This window comes from Alexandromys fortis, unplaced genomic scaffold, assembly GCF_014885135.2.
Source record: "Alexandromys fortis isolate MF-2015 unplaced genomic scaffold, M_Fortis_MF-2015_v1.1 scaffold_201, whole genome shotgun sequence".
Classification (NCBI taxonomy): Eukaryota; Metazoa; Chordata; class Mammalia; order Rodentia; family Cricetidae; genus Alexandromys; species Alexandromys fortis.
In genome coordinates this window covers 1,355,245-1,382,808 of record NW_026068087.1, presented here as the reverse complement: position 1 = coordinate 1,382,808, position 27,564 = coordinate 1,355,245, and the positions used below count along the sequence as shown (strand labels likewise).

At 43.3% G+C, this 27,564-nt stretch overlaps 2 protein-coding genes across 2 annotated transcripts in view; one reads left to right on the top strand and one right to left on the bottom strand.

The window, feature by feature from the left end:
• Positions 1–27,564, bottom strand: part of Prkar2b (protein kinase cAMP-dependent type II regulatory subunit beta) — a 710,703-nt gene that overhangs the window by 605,364 nt on the left and 77,775 nt on the right. The window lies entirely within an intron of this gene.
• On the top strand, positions 266–27,063 carry Nampt (nicotinamide phosphoribosyltransferase). Its single transcript, XM_050122314.1, has 11 exons — positions 266–476; positions 9,009–9,165; positions 11,036–11,139; positions 12,396–12,524; positions 14,942–15,100; positions 15,979–16,115; positions 17,888–18,113; positions 19,874–19,993; positions 22,802–22,942; positions 24,141–24,275; positions 25,892–27,063. Exons 1-11 carry the CDS (start codon positions 420–422, stop codon positions 26,000–26,002), a joined length of 1,476 nt encoding a protein of 491 aa, XP_049978271.1. The 5' UTR covers positions 266–419; the 3' UTR covers positions 26,003–27,063.

The following is a 27,564-nucleotide window of genomic DNA, read 5'->3' as shown; positions in this document are numbered from 1 at the left end:
GCCGGGCTGACCCGCGACCTCGGGCCTGGGGGGCGGGCCCCGGCGGCCGAGCGCGTGCCTCACGTCCTCTACGGCCCCGCCCCCCGCGCTGCGCACGCGCGGCCGCGCCCCGCCCCTCGTCCCCCGGGGTGGGCGGGGCCCGGGAGCCCAGCCGGGGAAGCCGCGGGAGCGCTGGGCTTGGGGGAGCGCGTGAGCCTCCGCCGCCGCCGCCGCCGCGTCACGGTCCCGCCCGCCCTCCGGGCCCCTCCCCGCGCGCTCGCTCCGTTCCCGGCTCTCCCGCCCCCCTCTCCCCTCCCCCCGGGCGAGCGAGCGGTGACTTAAGCAACGGAGCGCAGCGAAGCCCATTTTTTTTTTTCCTCCTTGCTCTCAGCCGCGCCGGGCAGCTCGTGGCGCGCTCGGCGCCTCCGCTCCGGCCCGAGATGAATGCTGCGGCAGAAGCCGAGTTCAACATCCTGCTGGCCACCGACTCGTACAAGGTGGAGCTGCGGCGTGGGCCTCGGGGCCGGGGGGCTGACGGGGTCTCGGGCGGTGGGATGGGGCAGGTGGAGGAGCCGCCGCAGCGCGGTGGCTGGAGGATGGAGGCACGGGCCGGAGGCGGGGCCTGCGCCGCGGCGGGGGCGCGGCCGGAGGCTCGGCGGGATGGGCGCACGCTGCGGCTGCGGCTGCCGGCGGCCTGGGCGCCCCGGCAGGGTGGACTGGATGGGACCTCCCGACGGACGATCGGGCTGGTTAGGTAACAGCCCCGGGCCGGGCAGGTACGTCCCTGCCCGGGGGAGCGCTGGGAGAGGTCCTGGCGGCGAGCCCCGCACCCAGCCGGTGGCCCCCAGCGTGGAGGACAAACCCGGCTCGGGGAACCGCGTCTGATTCAGCCTTCCACTCCGCTGGGCTGCATTTCAAACTCTAGGGATCGTTCACGCGCCCGGTCCCTGGTTGCAGAGGCCGGTGTACTCTGGCTCTTCAGGGTCACTACGGCATTTCTGTGAAAAGGAAAGTGAAAGACCGGGAGGTAGAGGAACTGGAGTTTTAACCCTGGAGGACTTGTGGGGGGAGGGAAATGGCCCAATGCTTGATGGTGCCTTTTGAATTGACTCTTGCAATATTTCCACTTGAAATGCACCTTAGTAAAGGGAGGAGTAAGGAGGAAATACCCTACGATTACGTGAGCTTAAGCTAAATTTTGTTAGCCAAAACGCTTAAGGGTAAAATATCAGACTAGGACCCCCACTATAAATAAATTTTAGCTTTGAAGTTTAGTATTTACTCAAGCACCGTGTTGGTTTTGAGTGTACACTGATTAGATATAGTACTCTTGTGGCTTTGTTTTGGTTCTTCGCTTTTTACTTTTTAACCCTATAATCTGAATGTTACAGAGTTCCATTTTACTTACATTCTAGTTTGTCTATTTCTTTGTAATCTATTTAAATAGATACAAGATTTATCAACAGGTGGTCTTTCAATTGGAATTTTTATTTTATTTTGTTTTTTTGTGACAGATTTCTCTGTGAAGCCCCTGGCTGGCCTGGAACTCACTTTGTAGACCAGGCTGGCCTGGAACTCAGAGATCCACCTGCCTCTGCCTTCTGAGTGCTGGGATTAAAGGCGTGCGCTATACCATGCCTGGCTTCCAGTGGAAAAAATCGTTCCCGTTTCTACTGTGGTACTTAAGACTCTGAAGACTCTATTTGACTTAGTTTGGGGGAGGTGCTTTGGGCACCCTTAGTGATTTTAGGATAGGCTCACTCGTGATTTTGTAAAATAATTTTCAGGTATTTTAACTAGTTCTGGATGAAATGACTGAATCTAACGGGAAGTATAAACAGAGAGTAAGTGTGAACTTTTAAAGGGCCAGGCTTGGGAGAGCATATCTTCAAGAAGCAGGCTTCTTGAGTTCCAGGTTAGCCTGCTTACCCAGTGAAGAATAAACATCCAGAGCTACATAGTGTCTCAAAAATACCGGTGATGCAACCCTGCTTAGCAGCAGCTTTTGTGGTGTTTTGGAGCTGCTTTTACTTAATGAAAAATCTGAAAGCTTTCTAACCTCCTAGCAAGTCGTGCTTATCTGCATGATTACAATTTGTGTATAATTTTTATTTCTGCCCATTCTTATTGGGCATTCCCCCCCTTTTTGCCTTTTTATCTTAGATAGGTAGCAAAAAATACTTGAGATTACAGGTAATGAAAATTCTTTGATTTGGAGATCACAAGTTCTTGTCAGTTCTTAAAAATTCTCGACTGTTTAGAGGAGAGTGGCTGGATGTTGATGAAGAGATTTTTTTCTAAAACTAAAAGGAAAATCATTTCCTAAGCCACACAAAGTAGATAAGGTGGTGGCCAAGCTTATAGCAACATGTGGGATCCATTTTCAGGGTGTCTTTAGGAAAGCACAGAACACTCGGGGCCGGAGGAGGAGGGTTTGGAGCACACTTCCATTTCTGTGATCTCGTGTTTCGTCGTGTGCAGTAAGGAGCGGAGAACACAGGCGGGTGCCACTCTTTTCCGTCTTTAATCGTTGTATTTTCAGAGTAGCTTAAGGCACGAATAGCCACCCAGCTTTAGTGACATTTACTGACCCAGCTCGGGAAGATGGATGTGAGCCCATGTAGTCAGTAGTTAGGTTGCATCCGGAGCTTTCCTGTCAGGGAGGCATGCCTTTTCGTTTTTAGCGTACTGCTGGGATGGTCAGTTTCCAAATAGCCAGGAAGCAGTTAAAAGATGCCTTTCTTCTATCCCACACAGAAATTCCACAAAACTGTACATATTTTGTTTGTAAGCGCCTACGGTAGAGAACAGTTGTAACATTTTTCAACATTTTATCTCCAGCAGATTAGCAGAAGACATTGTCATTTGTGCTGTGTCTGGAAAAGACGGGATACACAAAAGTAGTCCTTCAGTGATGTTCAGGTCCTGGCTACCCCCTCGGGGGCCTTCTCGGCCAGCTGTCTAGAACTCAGCACTTTTCAATCACACATCAACACATAGTGGAGGCACGGCGGGCAGCAGCGGCATCTTACAGTCCCGGGTGGAGAAGGGTTATCTTTACTGGCTCTTCAGAGAACTGCTTGACTTCCTTGTAGCAATGAAGCAGTCAGTTCTTGTGTTCTTCGATGGTGAGGAACACAGGAAGCCGAGCATTATTGCAGAAGAGGTTTGGAGAGTGAGCATCCTGTGATGAAGTGAGTTCTGCCTGAAACTTGCAGTATTTCCCTCTCGCTGACTCCCCACCTTTTGTACTTACCTCTCGAGTGCTTCCGAGAGAGCACTAATGGATCAGGAACGTGGACCCATGGCCCCCGAGCTTGTCAAGGAGGAGGGGTTCTGTATTCTTTTTCTGGTGTGTCCTTAAAGACATGTTTGTGTCAGTCATCGTGACATAGCTCTGTGATCTTAGCACTGAGAAAGAAGGGGTGGGAGGCCAGCCTGGGCTACATGAGACCTCGTCTCAAAGAAGACAGTGACATTTGTATGTATGTTTTCAAGTAAGCTTTATAAATCGTGGGGGAAATTTGAGCAATAGAAATCAAGCAGTGCAGCTGGCAGCCACAGATAAAGAAGGATGCTTGCTACCAAGCCTGGTGGCTTACATTAGCTGGGCATCCACGTGGTGGAAAGAGAACCCAACGCCTGCAAGTATTGATGGAGTAGTTTAGGCTCCAGGGCTAAATAGCAACAAGTTATTTTCTGTGGCAGCAAATTCCCAGAGCGTCACACACCTTAACGACTCCTGAAAAGCAGAAGAACCGATTAAATTTTTTGCTGTAGTGAGGCAGAGGGCAGGATGATGGGGGCTAGTGGCTCCTCTTGTGCTGTAGGTATCACAGATAGTGTCACTTGGACACGTGTGACTGGAAAAGTAGGCAGGTCCCAGTTGCCTTTGGCAATGTGATACCAGTTTGGGTGGCAAGATCTTGGGAAGCCATCAGACCAGCCTAATCTAGAGAAAATTATACCTGATTTCCCGCAGGAGGATTCTGCTTACCTTAAATATGCCTCCATCCCAGCCCCACTGTCATAGTAGGTCGAGGGCGGATCCTTGAAAGTGGACTGTATCGATCAGTTGTTTGACAAACATTCTCGTAAAACATGGGGCGAGTCTTTCTGTTCCAGGCACTGGAAGTTACTGTCTAGCACCTAATCATTTTAGAAGCCTGTAAGCTTTTTCATGTATGTGGATATGTTGTCTCCATGCGTGTCTCTACCACATGTGTGCTAGGTGCCTTTGGATCCCCGGGAACTGGAGTTACAGACAGTTGTGCACCGCCATGTGGGTGCTGGGAACTGAACTCCAGTCTCGTAACCCCTGAGCTTCTCTGTTTTCCAGGAAGGCGAGTGGGATGAAGTTCTGTTAAAGCCTGTTCCTGGGCTCCTGTGAACCTCACAGGGCTCTCTTCGCCAAGGAGGGCCCTGCCAGTCCAGAGATCAGTTGTCTAGGAATGTGAAGAATTGTGTTTCATTTTCTCTAGCAGTAGAAATCAAAGTGCAGAAATTAACAGGATTCAAGAACTTCCTTTTCATACACTTAATTCTGAGAATATGAAACTTACTAGTGACGCTGCACACTGAACTCTTGCTTTTACCTACTCATTCCTCCCACAGTCTTCATTGATTCAGTAAATGGAACCCTTTCTTTGAGGAGGAGCTGAGATAGGGTTTGCTACGTACCTGTGGTTGGCCTGGTATTCTCTAGGTAGCCCAGGCTGGCCTTTGGTCCAAGGCAGTCTTTCTACCTTGCCTAAATGCTGGGATCACAGGTGTGCACCACTCACTATCTCTGGCTTAAATGGTGCCATTGATAACCCAGGGTGCTCAAGCCGGACTCCAGGAGGCATCTGTAATGTCTCATTCTTCCGCATCCAATTCGAATTCTCCTTTACCTCCACAAGTGCTAGGTAGGTGTCTGTCTGCTCATCTGGCTTAGTTGTGTTCAGAAGCTTCTTCCTTCCTGGCACGTTCCTATTGTGCCAGATTGTTTATTATTTTGTGTATGTGGCACACCCTTCCACATAAGGTTGTGAGAAAGGCCTAGAAGTTGTAGCTCGGGGTTAGAACATCTACTTACTATTTGTTGATGATGTTTTGATGATGTTCCCAGCATTAAAAAAAAATGCAAATCAGGTTATATTTACCCCAACTTAAAACCTGATGGCTTCCCACTGCACTTAACACAGGGAGCGCTCCTCTCAGCACCTGTGTATACGTATGATTCTACCTGTTCCAGCCTTGCCAGGTCCAAGGACCAACTACATTGGCCATTATTCTGTTCCGTCCCTCGTGTCAAACAGATTCCTGTCTTTTCATTTGGCTTCTTTCACATGTCACCGCCCAGCCAGATCTCCCCAGTTCCTTTTAAAGACACTTGCCCACTTCTTTCTGTCCATCTTAATCTGGCATTGCCTTGTCTGAGTATGTTTTCTCTTAACTTTCTCGTTAGCCCTACAAGAAGTGGGGCCACATCAGCCTATTCTACTCCTCCCCTCACCATCTGAAGCAGTAAGCCTGGCACATGGCACAAACAGGTTATGTGTCTGTGAGTCAGTTGACTGGAGTTATGTCATAGCCCATGTGAAGGGCCAGTGGCCACTGGAGCAGAAAATAAACTGGTAAAGCTGGAGTTCGTGCCTGTGGACTGTGTTCTTAGAGTAACGTTTACTAAGAAAATGTTTAAAAATAGTACCCTTGCCTGGCGGTGGTGGTGCAAGCCTTTGATCCCAGCACTTGGGAGGCGCTGGGAGGCAGAGGCAGGCGGATCTCTGTGAGTTTGAGGTCAGCCTGATCTACAAGAGCTAGTTCCAGACAGGCTACAAAAGCTACAGAGAAACCTTGTCTCGAAAAAATTAATTAATTAAAAAATAGTGCCCTTGACCACTATGTATATTCTAAATCTGAACACTGATGTATTAGTCCACAAACAACATATTGGGTGTGTTCTCTTCCATGGTTAATTACCTGCAGATTTGAATTTGTATAGACAGTCTAAGTTATTTACCTGTATTCTCTAAAATAATTTTAAAATTTCTCTTAAAATTGTAGAATATGGTTCATTTCTAATTCAGCAGCCTGTGAGACTTCATGTTTTAAATTGTATCTTTTTTAACATAGGAACCATTCCTGTATGTAGTATTTTATGTATATGTAGGCAAAAGTGGGTTTTAAAGCACCATTTTAGAAATACATCCTAAACAAAAGCTTCAATCGTTAAATGCCTGTGGTGTGTTTGTATGTGTTCGGGTGTGTGTGTGTGTTTGCGTTTGCGTGCTTCTGGGCTTCCTGTTCGTTCGTAAGGTATTGTCTGTAGGCCAGATATTAATGTGTGTGTGTGTGTGCATGCTTCTGGGCTTTCTGTTCGTAAGGTATTGTCTGTAGGTCACATATTTGTGTGTGTGTGTGTGTGTGTGTGTGTGTGTGTGTGTGTGTGTGTGTCTGCATGCTTCTGGGCTTTCTGTTCGTAAGGTATTGTCTGTAGGCCAGATATTAATGTCTGATATCTTCCTCAGTTGTTCTCCAGAATAGCACATTGAGGTTGGGTCTCCCCTGTACAGAGAGCTCAACGACTTGGCTAGTCCGAGCAAGCCGGTGTGTTCTGTGGACCCTGTCTGCACCTCCCAGTGCTGGGCTGCAGTTGGGCCACCACACCTGCCTGCACTTGGTGGGTGCTGGGGGTCCAGTGCTCCTCAGGCTTACGCAGCAAGTGTGTATCCACTGACCCATCCAAAGCCTACGGACTTGTCCGTTCTGGTAGAAGACACTGAAGTACGTGAACTGTGGGTCAGAACTGACTCGGGTCAGGTGGGTGCTGTGAGAAACAGCTGTGACCCTGGATTTAGGGACTTGGCACTGTGTCATCCAGTCCTGTGTGCAGTTTTACTTTTCTCCCACCTCAGTGACTACTGAAATATTTATAAATATACCTAACTTCGGTGCTTTTTTTCTTTTTCTTTTTTTTTTTTTTTTTTTTTTTTTGCATTGTGGTGGATTAATAGCTTTAATTACTGTGGGTTCTGTATTAGCTTTCTCCCTTTTTTTTTTTTTTTTTTGTGGCTTTCCTTAAACTGACAGTGATGAGTCAGTCCCTGGGCTCCGACCTTTAAAGTCCAGGGTGTCTGTGTTTAGCTCAGGATGCCCTGTGCCTTTTATTGTAGAGGGTTTGTTTTTGTTGTTGTTTTTATCTGTGCCTAACAAGAAGCTGCAGCCCTCTGCAGGACTCAGGCCCTCAAAGCCTACGTTACTCTAGAGGTTTACACACACACACGTTTGCCTGTGTGCTGCAGAAGGGGAGCTCCAAGCCTGCTTTGCTGGGAACGGCATACAGAGAATGGTCATTCAGAAGTGGCAGTAGACATGCATTTATTTTAGAATGCTAATGCTAAGCTACAAAGATTCTGTAGATAGAGCCAAGTTCTCTGAGATTGACATTCTACAGCCAGAGAAACACTGGCTTTCCTAAACTTGAAATGAGGAGACACGGTGTGGACCCTGACACCTGTGACACTTGGCCACCATGGCTGTCATTTACCCTGTACCTTACATTTGAACGTTTTTCTATTCTTAACACTGTACAGACACACACTACTCCTAGTCATTTATTTATAAATAAATTTGTAAATTTTAAAATAAATGCCTTATTTGTACAATCGCCTTAGAGTGACAAAAACACTACAGTAAAACTGAAGCTCTAGTGGATGCTGAACGTTCCTCAGGCTGAATTTAAAAACATAAAAATTTCATGTTTTTAAAGTCATACGTAAGATCTAGTAGGAACATACTATTCAGTCAGGAGGCAGTTTGAGAAATAACGAAACAGGAGGTTCCGCTTATGTTTTTAAATGTCTCACTACATTTTGTATCTGTGTAGGGACGTGTACATGGTGCTCCTGTGGAGGTCAGAGAGTGACCTGGAGGAATCTGTCCTCGCCTACCATGTGTGTCCCAGGGTTGATCTCAGGTCAACCATCCCAGCACCTAAAACGGGCTTTCTGTTTGCTGTTTCACTTGCTGCTGCTGTGCTTTCGTCCAGGTTTCTGTAGACACCATGGCAGCCGAGCTCACCCTCATAGTTACTTAAAGAAGCGGCTTCTGAGAAGACGTTGACTGGCCACACTTGGCACATTAGATAGCTGTGGAATAGACTGAGCATTCCTGATCCAAAATTAGGACTTCTTGAGCGTGGGTGTCACAGGGGCAAAATTCCAAAACCCGGTCACAGTCAGAATCTGGGCCAGAATTCTAGATGGCCCAGTCAGTAAAGTGCCTGCTGCACAGGCCCGAGGACCTGAGCTTGATCTATAGCGCCTGATGTGAAAAGCAGCCATGTTGGTACGTGCTGCAAAGACCCCGGGGCCTGCTGGCCAGCTGGTCTAGCCAAACTGGTGCACTCCAGGTTTGATGAGAGATCCTGTCTCAAAAATAAAACGGATATGACGAAGGCAGAACTGAAATCCACCTCTGGCCTCCATATGCATACATGCACATACACACAGACCACACAAACACACACACACACGGAGAAAGACCTGAAATCCACCTCTGGCCTCCATACGCACGCATGCACATACACACAAAAAAGGTGAAAGTATTTCTCTCAGGTAGACAGGTCCTAGCCCCAAAATACAAATACAGCCACGTACTCTAGAACCCCATATCTGAAGTACCACCAGTCTCAAACCTTTCACAAAGCAAAAACAAGTACGTACACAGCCTGCCTGAACTGCTTCCTTGGTTTGTTCGATAAGGTGTGTGTCTCAGACTGGAAAGGGCTGCACCCCAAGATCAAGTGAGATCCACTCAACCCTATGGCTTTGAACATACTTGGGTCTAATCTCTTCGGTCACTTTTGTTTTGATGGTAAGATAAGGAATTATTAGCAGGATCATAGTCTCTTGTGCTGTGTGGCCAGGGTGGGTAGGTTGATCAATAGCAAGTAAGAAACGGTCTGATTGGAGATAAACTGAAGACTTGTCTGTTGTGCTTTAATCTCTTAGTGTTTCCTAATGAAGGTGTCTTTCTTTCTGTAGGTTACTCACTATAAACAATACCCTCCCAACACAAGCAAAGTTTATTCCTACTTTGAATGCCGTGAAAAGAAGATAGAAAACTCCAAAGTAAGGAAGGTGAAATACGAGGAAACAGTGTTTTATGGGTTGCAGTACATTCTTAATAAGTACTTAAAAGGTATTGCTTTTCCTCGTACATTTAAAACACTGCTTTCATGTGACTTCCTATTTTTTTCTGTATTATGTTCTGTTCTTTGAAGTAACTTTTCGAGTAACCTAATTTTGATATTTCATTATATTTGATCACCACTTTAGGAGTTGTTTTCTTTTGTTTGAGACACGGCCTTACTTTGTAGCCTAGGCTGGCCTTAAACACAGGGAGTTGCTCAGGCTGTCCTCAAAATCATGGCAGTTCTGCTCCGGCCTCCCAAGTGTTTATAATTGTTGAACTACCACTATGCTGCCTTTTATAAAAATTATGACCTGTTTCTGTGAATGCACTAAGACTTAGAATTTGGTGTTTGCGTTGGATGTTTTAAGTTAGAGAAAGGTTTTCTGAAACTGATGATTTTCCAAAGAAAGTTTAGGGCGGTAATGTTCAGAAGCCATTCTCATTTACTGATAGACTGAGCCGTTGAGTCAGGGCAAGAGGTTTGTTTTTGATCTGGAAAATCATTTTGAATTACGGTAGATATAACTAGAATATTTTTTTGTTGCTTTAGATATATCTTACAGTTTTATTTTTCAAAACTGTTTACAATAGTGGGTTTAATTTTAAAATGCGTTTTAAACACGAAAATCCTCCCAGTAATTTTCAGAGGTGGATTGGCTGTTTGCTGAGATCACTTATAGTATATTTTGTAATGAAGTTTCTACGCAGGAAACCAGTTCCAAAGACCTTATACTTCTGAAAATTTTTAATTTTTAAAGCAAAAACAATTTCAGTTGAGTATAGGTTAAGCTTAATTTTACGCAAATGATAGCTGTTTTAAGGTCAGATAGAGCAGGCTTGCTGCATTACTGAAAACCCAGCGAGGTGTAAAGGTCCTGCTGTATGGAAGGAGAGTGCACAGGGTCTTAAATACAGCAGTTGATACTGGTTTCTAAAAGTAGAGAATATTTATTTCTATAACTTTGTAAATTATTATAGGGGTGTGTGTGTGTGTGTGTGTGTGTCGATTGCCTGTTAGAGTAGGGCTTCTTAAACCATTGCCATTGGCAATCCCTTCTTGAGGGATTTTTTGCACAATTCTGAGTATATAAGTATATAAAAATAGATATACAAACATTTTCTGATTAAAAAAAATAACTTTATAGTACTTACAGCATTTGTTGACTTGACATGGTGATGCTGTGTACAGTGCAAGGTGCACATGTGTGTGTTCAGACCCAGATGGATGAAGTTGCATGATCCAACACAGGTGAACACTGCCAAAAATAAATTAAAAAAAAAACCTTGAATTCATTACCTGTTTGGTTTTGAATTAACTTGTGGCTCTTGTAGATTCAGAAGTTTTTACTGTTGCCAAATTTTTATAAAACTACCCCACTAAATTATATGTCCTTATCAGTAGTTTACAAAACTGCTCTAGGCCGTGTTTTCTAAATAGCTGTGTATCGTCCTGTAACTAGGTTCTGTCCCCTTATCCTCATTTTACAGAGAAGAAGAGATGGACTGTCTAAAGAGCACTGCCGTTTGGTTTTGTTTGTTTTGATGGTGTGCAAGTGATTTTCTATTCTAGCTGCTTGCTTGTTTTACTTTTTGAAGACAGAGCCTCACCATGTAATTCAGGCTGCTTTGGCTCCCCGAGTCCTTGATTTATGAGTGTGAGCCGCTGTATTTGGCTGCTCCTGTGCTTGTAAAATAATGAACAATTATGGTGAGGGTGAGCTCTTGGAAGTACAGGTTTCCTTTCTGAATCTGCTCTTGGCGGGTGAATCTCGTTCATCCTCTCTGCTTTCCTATCATAAGGGTGAGAGGGCTGACGGCATGGCTGTGGTGACTCAGCAAGTCACAGAATGTAAACAAGACCTGTGTGTCCTTCCAGGTAAGGTAGTGACCAAAGAGAAAATCCAGGAGGCCAAAGAAGTGTACAAAGAGCATTTCCAGGATGACGTCTTTAATGAGAGGGGATGGAACTACATTCTTGAGGTACAAATGGCTCTCACTTCTTACCTGCTTTGGTTTTTGTTTAAATCAAAATTTCTTGCTGTGGAATTTGAATAGAAAATTCAACTATAAAGCTTTTTGTTGATGATCTGAATATAATAGTTATTTTTTAAGATATTCTTACAAAAACTAGATAACATTTGCTTTTCCTCTGTAGTGTCAGTCACTAACAAGCAGCAATAAAACAGCAGGTCACCGGGGTGCCGTTTACATAGCTAACGTCAGCATTTCAGCGTTGATGAAAATAATTTGTTACACTGCATAAAGTAAGATTTTAGAAAAGACTAAGACCCACGAATATGTTTGGAAAACTTTTACTAAGGCGACAGAATCTAAAATAAACTAACAGAGTTTGTAGTGGTCCTGAGCAATATGCTAGTAAGTGACTTAGAATTTAACTCACTTTTTGAGAGGTAATTTAATACATTTCTGGAAAATATACCTTAAAATGGAGAGACACTAATAATTTTTAAAGGATAGAGTTACTTGGCAGTTTCATAGGTTATTTCTAACTTCCTCAAGTTGAAAGTAGATGCTGTGAGTTTATCACAACATAATTCTGGGATCCTCCTCTCAGCAAGTAGAATAGTGTGGTGCAGCTCCTTGAGTGAGTTCAGCCTTGTTTTTCACTCTACTATCATGCACTGAGCATCCAAATTCCCTAGCAGTCCCAGCATCTGGGAACCAAGTGTTCAAACACATGAGGTTATCAGGGCAGTGACTTAGACTTGGCCATTGAATGTCGGGGGCTTCGTGGCTTTAAATGTCTACTTGCCAGGAAAAAGATAAGTCTTACTTAAAATTCCTCTTTAGTGATCTCCTTTTCTTTGTGTGTTCTTGCACACTAGCCTTTAATCTTCCTTTCTTTTTCATGTATGAAAATGACCTGTGTGGAACAAGTTGTAAGACAGTATGGTAGAATGAAATTTCTCTCTTTCTGAACAAGTCAGGGAAATGCTGTTTTGATCAGTGTTGATCAAAGTGGTAGGTGTTGGTAGCAGTAACAGCATGAACTGAGGAGCTGGATTGGTGCCTGAGTTACTCATTCTGACTCACTTTAGAAGCAGGATACTCTGACTAACTAGATTATTGCTAATGATTTAATGACATCTATACTTTCTGCAGTGGTAAAAATTTAGCTTCCATAAGATGTAAAAAAAAAAAAAAAAAAAAAAAAACCACTGGCATAACAGGCAACTGTTGAATGAGTGAATATTGGTGCTGTTGCCTCCTGCCAGAAATACGATGGTCATCTCCCAATTGAAGTAAAGGCTGTTCCTGAGGGCTCTGTCATCCCCAGAGGGAATGTGCTGTTCACTGTGGAGAACACAGACCCTGAGTGCTACTGGCTCACCAACTGGATTGAGGTGAGTGGGTTTGGCTTTTATTCGGAATCTTGTTTAAGTGGTGATTGAGCATAAAGACCACTGGGTCCTGTAAGCTTGCTGTCACTGGTAAGGCTGTATAATCTGCACTGACTCCTGTCTCAGCTTCCTCATCAGTGAGTGATATTTGAACGCAGTGTTTTTACTGTCCTTCTGATGAAGTATGATCTTATGAGAGCCCTAAATCAAGTGAGTGAGCTCTGTTGACATTGGTCTTATAATTCCTTTTGTTTCTTTTGGCACTGCTGGGACCAGAATCCAGGGCATAGTGCACACTAGACAACCCTTCCACTAAATTACACCTCCAGCCCTTTTTTCAAGAAAATTCTTGAGGCGAGGTCTCACCAAGTTGTCCAGACAGGTCTGGAAGTAGCTGTCCTCCTGCCTTGGCCTCCCAAACAGCTGCTGCCCCAGGCCAGCTGACCCATTGGCAGTCTCCGTGTATACTAGCTTAGAGCAAACTAAGTTCCGTTTTAACCATGCAGACTTCTGGTGGCCATTCTGTTCCAGTTCATTCACTGATCTTTCAATGAATTTTTCAGCTTCTAATCTAAAAACAAACATTCTATGTTCTTACTGTTTGATTTCTAAATCTAAAAGAAGGGCACATATGTAGTAGGTATTTTGGGTTTCCTTACGTGTATCTCTGGCTCCATGTTGTCACAGTGCCAGTAATTTTGATGATGATGATGTAATCTCAAGCTTCCTGGTGGAAGCTGCACTGGTCATCTGTGGAGGAAGGGACCGAGTCGCTGGGTGCTGTTTACGTGGCTAATGTCAGCATTTCAGTAGTGACGAAAATAATTTATTATTACACTGCATAAAGTAAGATTTTGGAAAAATAAGACTCAAGAATATGTTTGAAAACCTTTTACTAAGGCGACAGAATTTAAAATGCTGTTAGACTTTTGAGTGCGATCAACTAAGAGGAGGCTTAAAACAGGCCCAGGAAAGAAGGTACAGTCGGCTAAAATGTAAATTTTAATTGGTCTGTACTGTCTGTGAACTTGAAGTAAATGACAACAAATCTTAGTTTTGGATTGGCAGATTTTGATATTGGAATGATAATGTAAAAGCACAACGGTAAAGGGTGTGGAGGGTTTTGTTTTGGTGGTGCCGGAGATGGAACCCAGGGCACAGGGCCTTGTACGAGCTAAACACGCACTTGTTGGCTGAGCTATATCCTCCTCCTTGTAGCAGATGGTTCTTAACCACACTGTCTGTCAGTTAGTACATTCAGACAGCATTTTCTCTTCAAAGCCTCAAGCAGGAAGCACATTGGTCACTTTTAGTTTACGACTAAGTGGTCCATCAGTGACTAGGTGGGTGTCCCCAAGGTGAGTAATGAGTCCTGAAATAGGAAGTCCCATAATCTGACTGCTACTGTGTTTTGGTAAAAGAGAGAGAGCCAAAGAGACACGATTGATCACAGAATAGTCCAGAGTCAAGGGATGAGGACTAGAGCTTCCAATGAGGAGAGGCGCTTTGAGCACCATATTGATTCAGCCACAGGAACCTAAAGCCACAGAAGTTTGCCTTTTAGATGAGTTGTTTGTCTGAGATCCAGTAATCTCTTTCCATCGGTTTCATTTACTAATCACTTAGCTTCTGTTTGGTAAGTTTATAAAATTTATATCAGAAATGAACTCCCTTTTTGGTCCAGCTCAGATACCACTACTAGTTTTGTAATGCTGTCTTAGCTTTTTCTACAGTAGATTGGAAGCTGTTTCTGGTAATATACTATCAGGCTTAGAAAATAAATGGAAATTTATCATCCTAGAATAAAATAGTAAGTTCAAGACAAATAACTAGTGTGATTCCAGGGGTATGCAGCAGCCTGAATTTGGAGTTTTCCGGCAGCCCAGAAAGAAGTGAGACTGCAGAGGAGCTCTAGCAGTTCTAACACGTCCCACATGAACGCTTGCCGTGGCTTCCTTCTGACGGGCTTTGTAAAGACTAGGGGTGTCAGGCATGGGTCTCTAACGTCACAGCACTGCTAGGACCGAGTCAGTTTACAGGACTGAGACCTGACTGCTTTATTAAATGGGTGCTTCCTAGACTCTACGTCAGTCACGGGCCCATCAGGTGCTGGCCCACCCAAGTCAAGGAATCAAGAATACGCTGAGGAACTTAGGACGGTGTGACCTTGCTCGGCGTTGAGTGTTAATCTGCCCGTCCATGGCAAATTGCAATTTGAATCAAAACTTTTCTTTGGAGTTACTTGAGGCTTAGAGTGCTCACTTCTCTCTGCTGCTATAGCAGTCGAGCAGTAGCTGCATCTGCAGCGACGGTGCTTTTCTTGGGAGCTGATGGCTTCCTAAGGCCAGAAGTAAGCCGTGATTTCCCCAGAAGGAACCCAGTATTTTATATTAATAATGTGGTTAATTTTGTTGTTACAGACTATTCTCGTTCAGTCCTGGTATCCAATTACAGTGGCCACAAATTCAAGAGAGCAGAAGAAAATACTGGCCAAATACTTGTTAGAAACTTCTGGTAACTTAGATGGTCTGGAATACAAGTTACATGATTTTGGTTACAGAGGAGTCTCTTCACAAGAGGTAAGAAACCAAAACGGGTCTCAGGGAATTCAGTGTGAGTTGTCAGTACTGTATTAGCTACTCCTGTTGCTGCGAGAAAACATCATTACCAGAAGCAGTAGATGTCAGAAAGTTGATGAGAGCTCATGGTGGGGAGGCAGAGGTGCAACAGGAGGAACCCGGACCTGAGAGCTCACAGTTTCGCATACAAGCGTGAAGCAGAGTGAGAAAACTGGAAGTGTCACGGGGCTTTCAGCTCTTGAAGCCTCGCAAAACAGCACCACCCGCTGGCGACCAGGTGTTCAGATATCTGAGCCTATGTGTAGGGAGCATTCTCATCCAAACCAAACTGAGAGGCCACTGCCAGCTTCTCAGAATGTCACTGGGGATGAACTTGCTTTTAGTAGGCCATTTCTTACAACTCCGGAGGCTTAGTCAACAGATAACTAACTGCTGTGTGTCGTCTCAGTACACAGAACATACCTCTAAATACATGATCCGGTTCTTCACACATTAGGCGGAGGGTCTCAGTACACAGAACATACCTCTAAGTACATGATCCAGTTCTTCACACATTAGGTGGAGGGTCTCAGTACACAGAACATACCTCTAAATACATGATCCGGTTCTTCACACATTAGGCGGAGGGTCTCAGTACACAGAACATACCTCTAAGTACATGATCCAGTTCTTCACACATTAGGTGGAGGGTCTCAGTATATAGAACATACCTCTAAATACATGATCCGGTTCTTCACACATTAGGTGAGGGAGACAGACAGGCGCAGTGAACACTGTGTAGAGCACGAGCATGGGGTAGAGAAATTGCGGTGGGAAGTGGGATGAGACTGATGGGTGTTAGCTCCTGTTTTGAATTTTCGTTTGTGGTTGATCTTCAGACTGCTGGCATAGGGGCTTCTGCTCATTTAGTCAACTTCAAAGGAACAGATACAGTGGCAGGAATCGCTCTGATTAAAAAATACTACGGAACAAAAGATCCTGTGCCGGGCTATTCTGTTCCAGCGGCAGAGCACAGGTAAAATTGAGTCTGTTCTCGTGTTGAATGTTTGAACACTTGCCTTGCATGCACAAGGCCCCTGGTCCTATCTCTGGTCCTGTAAACTAATTGCTTTCTAATGTTTGGTTTGAATTTGTTATGTGTGACTCAGCAACACCTGATTTGACAACAGAGCCAGACGCTAAATATACTTCCATGGAATAAACAGAACAAAATGAGTACTCACTTTTATAGAGAGAGGATCAGGCAGGGCTGGGATTTTGAACCACTCTAGTAAACAGATTGAAGCGCATTTAAGGAATGGTTTTTATATTTGCTACATTGTATATGCAGATACAATGTTCTTTATTAGCTGAAATCTGGAAACACTGTAAAGTACTGATTTCTTTCCCCACTTTTCTGTGTGATCTCCCCTACCTTTGCCCAGGAGATTGTCATCTGGACCAGTGTTTTCAATTCTGGATAAGTAAGCCATTTTAATGGGGAGGAAGGTGTCACGATTCTCTTGTGTTTACTTTCTTACTCTTAGCGTTATCTCAAGGAACACTAGGAAATTATAACCCTCTGGTTCTAGAGTTCCCCTTATTAAAGGTAAACAGTGTAACCTGGCAGTGGTGGTGCATGCCTCTAATCCCAGCACTTGGGAGGCAGAGGCAGGTGGATCTCTGAGTTCAAGGCCAACCTGGTCTACAGTGGGAGGGGAATTCCAGGACAGCTGGGGCTGTTACAAAGAGAAACTGTGTCTCAAAACACAAAAAGAAGAAAAGAAAGTGAACAATGTGTAGTAAGTATATGTCAAACTTTGCTTCTGGTTCTTAACCTCATTTAATACAGTCATTGGAGAATGCCTAAAGTCCTGTGTGTTTCAGTGTAGAGTAAGCTGAGTGCACATTAACTCGTCACTGTCGGATCAGCAAGGACAGAACGGTGCACAGCTGACCCCTCAAGAAAAAATAGTCACGAAGAACTGTCTGCTCTGCTAAGAACTTTTATTTAAAGAGGCACAATTAAGGTGTTCACAGTAGTCTCAAACGAGGAAGGTTCATATCCATTGACAGGATCAGAAAAGCTTTTATAGAGACAATATGTGAGATCTTGACTTCTTAAGGAAATAATCAAATTTGATTGAGCATTTTTGACTAGTACTTTTTCATATTTTACTATCTGCCAAACATTATGATAACATGTATACATGCTTTAGGGGAGTAAAGACTAAAATAGATATGTGTGACAAGTAGATTGAGAAGGTGGATGAAGGTTGCACACCATGCTGGCTTGTTTGATTTTTAACAGCACCTCATGCAGTCCAAGCTGGCTTTGAACTTACACTGCCTCCATTTCCCAAGTGCTGTGATTATTTATTCAGCTGTAACTTACTATTAATTAGGCATTTTCAAAAAGAACCCAGTACTTACACTGCTGGGAAAATGGGAGTATGTATTCACCCTTTCCAGTATCCTGCCATGAAGGTGGGAGGCTGTGTATGCTCGCTGACTCTGATTAGGTTGAAGGAGGCTGAAACAAACCAGTTTATAATTGGTTAACTGTTGATCCGAGAGCTAAGTGACAGTAACTACTAAGATGAGTATTGTTAACTTGTAGTGCTGGAAGCAAACTGGGCAGGGGTGGTTTAGTGCAGATCCTGCATTTGCCTTCCGACGTACACTTATTAACTGAACCCCTTCTCTGTGACACTGATGGGCTGGTACACTGAAGACAGTGGTTAATGACGCCTCAGAATCGGTCTCATGTCTGCCTGAGTTAACCTGCATTTTTCACTTGTTTTCTAGTACCATAACAGCGTGGGGGAAAGACCATGAGAAAGATGCTTTTGAACACATAGTGACACAGTTCTCATCAGTGCCTGTGTCTGTGGTCAGCGACAGCTATGACATTTATAACGCTTGTGAGAAAATATGGGGTGAAGACCTCAGACATTTGATAGTATCGAGAAGTACAGAGGCGCCACTCATCATCAGACCTGATTCCGGGAACCCGCTGGACACTGTACTGAAGGTGAGTCGTGATGTGCGTTGTTGAGATGCCTGTGCACCGGCTGCTTCACTGAGCTGTAATTCAGACAGACAGCAGTAGATTTGCCCAAGGTCACATGTTATTGCAGTGAAAGGAGGTAGAGATTAGTGGTGTGGGATGCCGTTCTGTAAATGTGTTGCTTTTATTGGCTGATGAATAAAGCTGTTTCGGCCAATGGCTTAACAGAGTAAAGCCAGGTAGGAAATCCGAACCGAGATGTGGAAAGGGTAGGTGGAGTTGAGATGCTGTGTAGCTGCTGAAGGAGACAGATGCCAGAACTTTACCTGGTAAGCCACAACCTTGTGGTGATACATAGAATAAAGAAATGGGTTGATTTAAGATGTAAGCGCTAGCTAGGAATACGCATAAACCGTTGACCAAGCAGTGTTGTGATTAATATAGTTTCTGTGTGATTATTCAGCTCTGGGCATCCGGGAAACGACAAAGTCTCCACCTACAAGTTAGTTTATTTACATATCGTCAAGTAGATGATTGAGGGCCAGTGAATACTTCCTTGTGTGCCCTCAGAATTAATCTTAATCTGGCTTGTGCTTTAATCAACGTCTTTGTGGATTATTTGTGGTTTATTATATTAGAAATTGTTGTTACAGCCTGTTGTTAGTACAGAAGGCGTCTGTTCGTGGTAATGAAGAACACAAATAATTCAGAGCTGCTCAACTAGAACTAGGACTGTCTCTGAGCAGAGCTGCCTGTTAGTGTCCAGGGCTTGATTCGCCTGTCTTACAAAGTGTCCATTCTTCTACAGAGAACTCCTGTTGGTGCTTGACTCCAGAAAGTTTCCTTTAATCTCACCAAAAAAAAAAAAAAAAAAACCACTGCTGGCTCTGACCATCTCTGTTGTAAGGAGAAAATGACCCCCCCAAGGTCTCTCTCTCTCTCGTAGGAAGTGGGAGCATAGATTAATGAAGCCTTTTTTAATTCTGTAAACAGCTAGTCTCAATGTCTTAGCCTGAAGTGTTTCACTTTGGACAACTAAACAGCTTTTTTATTTCCATCGTGGTGGTTATAATAAGAAAGCCATTATGTGGAACTTTCATTAGGATCTCTTATTAGCAGTTTATGTCAAGAAAGGCAGGGATTGTGTGGAAGGGGTGTAGCCGATAGGTCTTCTCCAGCCCTGACCAAGTTTTCCTGATCAACTTCAGATCTTTGTTTAAGGGTTTGCGCTGTGATAAAATGCTGAATGGCAGCCATGGCTTGGAGTAGCTCACATATCACGCAGGCCAGCTTTCCTAGAGCGAAGAGCTGTGGACAAACTGCACATTGTATGCGCTTTGTGTCCGTCTTGTTCTCAGTTCTGTGGCTCAGCATCAGACAAATGTAAACCAAACAACCATTGGCCACAAGCAGAGAGAGTCCAAATCAGAGGCATAACTAGGGGTTTGTTGTGCTATACCTTACATGCTTCCTTAATATATATATATGTTGTTTCAATATTACAGATTTTCTTGCTTGAATCTGTATAATTTGAAAGATGTGAAGAAAAACCTGTGTTGCGCTAATTTAATGATACAAATTGACAAAATAGGAAAGCTCACACCTTTTTCTAATGTGGTTAAAAGTCATTGCAACCAAATTTTATAAAGGTTTATATGTGGTTTAAGATTGTTTAAGTCATTGAACTTTTATATTCTCAAAATTGTGTAATAAAGAAAAATAATTCCTAGCTTGGGAAGCCTCCCTCCCTCTCTTAGTTACTTGTGTTCTGTTTTTTCATGCAGGTCTTAGATATTTTAGGTAAGAAGTTTCCTGTCACTGAGAACTCAAAGGGCTACAAGCTGCTGCCCCCGTACCTGAGAGTCATTCAGGGAGACGGCGTGGATATCAACACCTTGCAAGAGGTAGGTGTGCTCCACTTGAATGATCTTGACACAGCTATTTGGATTCATAAGTTGCCCATTCAAATTTAAATGCAATTGTGAACTTATTTTTAATATTTAAGATGGTAAAAACCTTTGGTGTCTAGAAATAATAGTAGCTTAAAATACAGAAATGGCAACCAACACATACTTCTCCAGGCCTCAGTAGCCACCTTCTGTTGTGATTCTGAAGAGAAACAGAATAAAGCCTTTTTATTTGATGAGCCCAGAATATGTATGAGAGTTGTCACCATGACACAGTCTGGGGTCACTTGGGAACAGAGTCTCAGTGAAGGATTATCTAGATCAGGGTGGGGGGCTAATGGTTCCAGACCCCACACTCTGCTGCCTTTCTCTCCCTGTGTCTCTAGACCTGTGTCAGACTGGCAGCTGAAGCTGACCATAGGTGACAAGTCGTTCTTTGGACACTTGGGTACAGGGAGAATATCTTACACTGGTTCTCAAAGCAAAGCAGTTTGGGGACATATGTGAAACCCATCATACCCAGAGGACAGTACTTGATTTTTCATGTTGGAAGTTAGTCATGTGGTTTTAGAGATAGGAAAAGGAATTATTCTTAATAGTTTCCTCTGTATATGTTAATTAGTGTTCCTAACTTTGGCAGTGGGGGACTACTTCATCTAACAAAAAGAGGATTTCCTTGCAGTGTAACAGATTTCCAAAGTTTTTATTCTCAAGTTGTCCTTTCTTAAAATCTTACATACAGGCCAGGCAGCTTTTCCTTCCTGTCAGCTGCCCTACACCCTTGTCTTGAAGCCCTTCTGTCTGCATTTCTCACGTTTCTTCCGTGAATTACAACTTTGATCAGAAGCTTGCTAGAAGACACTGATTGATGTAAATGTTAAGAACAAATTACTCTTTGACCCACATAAATACATAAAACGTGAAAAGCACTTGCTCACTGGAGCACAATTCATGTTGGTGATAGTAACAGATAATTAAATCCTAAGGGCTCCTCGGCTAACTTAACTACCTCTGCATGAAATGTGAAAACAGAGTATGCAGCAAGAGGATAGTTTGTTTACTTCCACCTTGATTTTCCCTTCGGGTTGTTTGTGAGCGACTCTGGCGTGTTGCAGAGGGAGAACACAAGAGGATAGTTTGTCTGTTTACTTCCACCTTGATTTTCCCTTCGGGTTGTTTGTGAGCGACTTTGGCGTGTTGCAGAGGGAGAACACGGAGCTGGCAGCCGTGGTGTGAAACTGTCCTGGGAGGTGACCACCACGGGGGCAGGAAACACAGCGAAGTAGCCAGCGCTGACTCAGACTTCAACACTCTGGCCCCAAGCACTTTATTTTAGGTGTATTTAAGCACAGCACAATTTGGAGAAATTTTTTTCTGATGATAGAAAACTCAATCCTGTGTGTATAATAAAGCTTAAGATACTCTTTATAAAGAACCTGTGACATCTTCCAGAAAGATGGGGTCTATAGATGAACTACATGTGACATCTTCCACAAAAACAGGTTCTGTAGGTTGGCAAGCCTTGGTCCCGGCCAGGTTCTGTATCTCTGTTTGAAGAGACAATCCTGTATGTTTAATTCCTGGTTCCCCTGGTCCTCATGTGTGAGCACAAGAATCTCCATGCCTTTCTCAGGCACAAACCAAGATTTGTATAAAACCTAAAGGAATCGCTTTGAAGTAAGCTGTGGTCTTTACCTCAATTCTTCCCATTGAAAAGCATACTTTGGTTTAAAAAGAAAAGAATAAATACAGACACACACAAAGAGATGGGTAGAATTTTGGGTTTTAAAATGATTGCATTTCTCAGGGTTGGATTATTAACACATGATGGTGTTTGGGGTTTGTTTCTTTTTACAGTGTTGAAAATCCAAAGATCGATTTGAGACTTAGTGTGCAGGGAGAACATGTAAATGATTCGTTTTAAAGCCATAACTGGCCTCTGCCTTAATCACTTTGAAAATTCTTTTTAAATTGGACTTTTAAACAGAACATGGCTTTTCATGAAATTCAGAAAATGGTTAATAAATTTCACTTCCTGTTTCATTATGAAAGTGATTGGATTTGTTTGTAAATTAGAGGTACATGGTTGATAAATAAGCCCCACGCAGAGAAACACAAATGCGCTGATACCACGGCTTCACTGCAGTTTTAAATCTTGCATCCCTTGGAAGAACTGTGTGCCATGCTGTCTCTCCAGCCGGCTTGTAGATAATCATTCCTTTGCAGTGACCCAGTCATAAATCATAACATCTAAAGTGTCATGCATAATTTTGTGTATGCACTGGCGCACGAGGCAGTTGAAGTGAGTCAGCAGTGTCATTGTTGGTACAAGCGGATATTATGGGCTCCTATCCATAACCATTGACCTGTGCCTTACATACAGTAACTGTTACATGTACTAACGCCGTGCACCCTGATGTATTGTGATGGGTGGAAACCCCTAGAGTCTAGCCATCTGGGGCAAGCGTTGCAGCTTTTGTTGCCGGCCGGCATTGGGCAGTAGCTTTGGGGTGGCTGGGAGGGCTCAGGAAGCCTTAGGTATACATATAGCCAGTTTTCTTGCTCCTTCACTCTCAGCCTGACTGCATTGACTACTATACACTGAAAATCTGCAAGTGAACCCTCCTTCCACACATCCACTGCAACCCGCGTGGATCTTTAAGAAGTGAGTGTGTGCTGTTACCTGCCAAGGCTTCTCTTAAGTACTGACTGGTACAGACAACTGTGGGGGTCTCACAGTGTCGCCCTTGGAAGGTAACTTCGTTGTCTTCCAGATCATTCGTTTGCTTGTTTTTTATCTTCTAGATCGTAGAGGGAATGAAACAAAAAAAGTGGAGTATTGAAAACGTCTCCTTTGGTTCTGGCGGAGCTTTGCTACAGAAGTTAACAAGAGACCTCTTGAACTGCTCCTTCAAGTGCAGCTACGTTGTCACCAACGGCCTTGGGGTGCGTCCTTCCGCTTTTCTTCTGTCAATCACTGTCAAGATCCTATTATCAGGGTGGGGTTTGAGCTTCTGATTGTAACACTGGAATCGTTCAGTAACCATAGTATAGCTGGGATACCCATAGAGACAGCTGACCCGAGCTAGTGGGAGCTCATGAACTCTGGACTGACAGCTGGGGAGCCGGCATGGGACAGAACTAGGCCCTTGGTTGTGGGTGACAGCTCTGTAGCTTGGTGTGGTGGGAGACCTTGATACGGGGGTGGGGGGGGGGGAGTGGAGGCTTGGTCCTGCCTCAACTTGATATGCCAGGCTTTGTTGACTCCCCATGAGAAGCCTCACCTTCTCTGAGGAGTGGGTGGGGTAGGTAGGTAGCAAGGAGTCGGGGGGCTGTTGTTGGTATGTAGTATGAATTAAAATTTAAAATAAATTTTTGAAAGAAAATATAAATAGGTGAAAACCCTTAAGAAAGCCTGTGTACCGCCCTCTACCTTTCTTTGGAGAACCCAGAGCTGTCTTCTCTGTTGCTCTCCCGTCCGTTAGTGCTCTGCCTCCCTCCTCTCTGGATCTGTCTGTGTATCTATTACATTACACTGTCCTCAGTCCAGAAGTCTTTCATTGTTGTCACTGTTCTGAGTCAGGGTCCTGCAGTGTGGCCCTGACGAGATGCGAATCTGGAGCAGTTGTCTGTCTGTGCTCCTAAGGGCTGGGCCTACAGGCGTGTGCCACCATGCCCAGCAGGTTCTCCAGCTGCTGCCTCTTCGTGCGAGGGTCAGGCCAGCATCCCCTCCCCCCTTGATTGTATCTCCTGCCTTTTAACTGCAGTAAAGGAAGTAACAAAAGGGAAAGGTTGTGGCACAGCGTGTCTTTATCTTAAATACTCTAGTTCTCTATACAGTGTATAAAGATGTGTTTATTATCTGTAATATAAGGGCCACATGGTAAATTTCTCCAGATCCTTCTGTAAAAGATAGTCACGATTTGGGTTTCTATACCATGACTATTTTGAAGGAAAACAGGCTAGTTAATGGGTCAGTTGTGGAATGATGTTATACTTGTGGTACTATAGGTAAATAAAATAAAAACCAGTTCTAGCCAGGGATCCCACCAGCCTGCAGGTGAGAGCTCTGGCAGCGAAAGGGATACGTGTTTTTAGAGACGTTTAGATGATGGTTCATCATTTCTCTCGATTTCGATTTCAGGTTAATGTCTTTAAGGACCCAGTTGCTGACCCCAACAAAAGGTCGAAAAAGGGCCGATTATCTTTACACAGGACACCAGCAGGGAACTTCGTCACGCTTGAAGAAGGAAAAGGAGACCTTGAGGAATATGGCCATGTGAGTACCTGTTGACTAGAGTTTTTAATGGTAGTGGACTGCCTTTTCAAAGGGAAAGAGGAGTTTTTGTGTTATACTTTCACAGTTTTGTGACATTGAAATAATTTTTTCACATAGTGGCCAACGTGATAGACGTTGATAGCTTTTACAGACTTTTTTATATTGGGTCATAATCCTACTGTTAGCTGTCGGTGAATGGTTTTTAAAGCAGCATAGCAAATAGGACTTTTTAAATGTTGTTCTTTGACTTCACATGACTGTGTTAAAGTAAAATATAACTTTAAAATGGACTAGTTCGAAACCTGTTTGAAAGGAATTGTTTCTTTAGAACTTTAATAACCATTTCAGGTGGTTTTCTCTGGTCTTTTTCAATTCTCATGGGATTATGAGCTTAAAAAAGAAAAGCAAATTGTCTTAGTAACATAAAAGGAGAGTGGACTGATTCATATTATCTAACTAGCAAGGAAGAGCCGTCACTGAGTTTTCTGATCTAGTAACCAGACTGGAAAGAACGTATAGCGCGTGGTCTATGGTCTTCAGCGTAAGTACACATTAGTGTGCACGTTAGTGTACACGTTAGTGTGCTCAGTGTGGAAAGATTGCCGATCTCCGAGCCACTAGATGGAGGGGGCTGCAGTTTGCGTGTTTATGTTCTTCAGACGCGAGCGCCCAGCTGGTGCTGTGAGGACACTGTGCAGATATGACTGCCCACGACAGTTTATTTCCTTGTCTTTTAAGGTTTGAGGCTGGAATTAATAAAATAATCCATCTTTATATGAAAATGATGTGAACTTGTAAATGAGGTTTTTAGAATTAAATCTTTTTATGTAGCCCACCAGCAATTCTTTGAGTAGATTTCACATAACAACTGGAGCTACCAGGGTTCTGCTGAATTGGGTCATCTCAAGTGAAGCAAAGCCAGTTGAGACTAAGTCAGAGGAAGCACAGAATTTGAGAAGTACCCGAGCATCTGTCCAGTCAGTATGATGGTGGTGACCTCTGTGGTCGTGGAGGCTTTTAAACACCAGCACTCCCTGGTGGTTTATATTGAAACTCACAAAAGAAAGTGCTGCGTATAGGTGCAATTTAGAGCACATTAGATGGCAGTGAATGTCATGTGTACTGTAAGGAAGAAAGTTCAGTTTCAGTGGATTTTTATATAGAAACTAATTCAGTCCTCATCTCTGTTGATGTTTATCCTGACTTTGCAGTTACAATCTTTGTGTCTCGGTCACCATAAATAAGAACAAAAAGTTTCTATTTTTCTATGTTTCTGTCTTGGCTTTGGTTTTTGGATTTTATCCTTTTTTTAAGGCCAAAATTTAATGGCTAACAAATTTATTGAACGTCTAGATTGACTGCTCTAAGCAGCATTGAGGAAGAATTTAGCAGGGACAGTGGTAGCTTTTCTGAGCAAATGTCTCTTCCGAGGTACAAAGGTATGCGGGGCATCTGGTGTTTTGCTGCCTTTGAGGAAACTGGCCTGAGAATGTTTATCATAATCCACTGTGTCAGTGGCCGCTCTCAGCAGCTCTGTGTTTGACCTCTTAGGTAAATTGGTCAAAGCACAATTCAGATATTTAATGGTCTTTTTAATGATAATTTACATTCTGCAGGATCTTCTCCATACGGTTTTCAAGAATGGAAAGGTGACAAAAAGCTATTCATTTGATGAAGTCAGAAAAAACGCGCAGCTGAATATCGAGCAGGATGTGGCCCCTCACTAGGCCTGGGTGTTTGTGCGGTATGTGTACACATACGTGCACTATGTGTGTGCTTGTGTGTATGTGAGAACATGTTCAGTGTACAGATGCGTGCGTTTGTGTTTATGATATACTACAGCCAGATTATTTGTTGGTTTATGGACATACTGCCCTTTTATTTTTCCCACAACGTTTAGATGATCTCAAATTAGGAAACACGTGTAACCATGTACAAGATTAATGCTAAAGCAAGCTTTTTAGTGCCCTTTGCTTAGAGATAGTAACTCGGTCTGTGTTGACCTTTTCACAAGTCACAGAACCAAGAAACTTTTATATATAACTGCAGATCACATCAAACAGATTTGCATAAATTACCATGACTGCTTTATGTTTATATTTAACTTGTATTTTTGTACAAACGAGATTGTGTAAGATATATTTAAAGTTTCAGTGATTTAACAGTCTGTTTCCAACTTTTCATGATTTTTATGAGCACAGACTTTCAAGAAAATACTTGAAAATAAATTACATTGCCTTTTGTCCATTAATCAGCAAATAAAACATGGCCTTAACAAAGTTGTTTGTGTTGTTGTACATTTGGAAATTATGTCAGGACATATGCCCAGCAGAATTCCTAACTCACTGCCCTTGTAGAATATGCACCAGTCATTCTACATCGAAGGGAATGATGGTTCTTACTCGAATGTCTAGGCATTGTACAGTCCTACACCTTGGTCATTGTACTGTACCAGTGAAATGCCAAATTCGAAAGGCCTGTTCTGCAATTTTATATGTCAGATATTGCCTGTGGCTCTAATATGCACCTCAAGATTTTAAGAAGATAATGTTTTTAGAGAGAATTTCTGCTTCCACTATAGAATATATACATAAATGTAACATATTGAAAGTGGAAGTAGTGTATTTTAAAGTAATTACTCTTCTGAATTTATTTTTCATATTCTATAGTTGGTATGACTTAAATAAATTGCTGGAGTGGGTAGTAGTGAGTGTACTTATTTTAAATGTTTTGATTCTGTTATATTTTCATTAAGTTTTTAAAAAATTAAATTGGATATTAAACTGTATGGACATCATTTATTAATTTTAAATTAAATCCTCAGTAACTAATACTTAAGTTCTTGATGTTATCCCCAATGGAATCTTCCTTAACCAGAGATGTAGCTAAATTTAAAATATCCAGGTCAAAATATTGATCGTGATTTACTGCTAGACCCTGATTCGGCCCCTGCAAACAGGACACTGACTTCTTCAGGGTGACACCTGACACTGGGTCAGTGCTAGGGCCCTGCAGGCCACCTTGGCTCCTCTTTGATTATGTTCTGTCTAAGGCTGCCTCCCACTTCCGTGGCAGAAATGGAGTAGCCATAGTAGAGACCACACAGTCCACAAGTCTGGAATTCACGCTTTGTTCACTAAACACAAACCCAGAAAGCTCGCTAGCCTGTATTCTGAGAAAAGGAGCATGCCTTTGCATTTTAAGAGAGATGTTGGTTTTTCTGGGAAGGAAGAAGCTGGATTTTATGGAGTTTCTCTTGTTCTTTCTCAATTAACTATCTGATACTAGA

What these genes read in the sequence shown, in the direction of transcription:
- Nampt (XM_050122314.1), top strand. Translation starts at nt 420, where the DNA reads ATGAATGCTGCGGCAGAAGCCGAGTTCAACATCCTGCTGGCCACCGAC. An exon ending in TGGCCACCGACTCGTACAAG is followed by an intron (nt 477 to 9,008) that starts GTGGAGCTGCGG and finishes TTCTTTCTGTAG; the next exon opens with GTTACTCACTATAAACAATA. An exon ending in GAGGAGTCTCTTCACAAGAG is followed by an intron (nt 15,101 to 15,978) that starts GTAAGAAACCAA and finishes GTTGATCTTCAG; the next exon opens with ACTGCTGGCATAGGGGCTTC.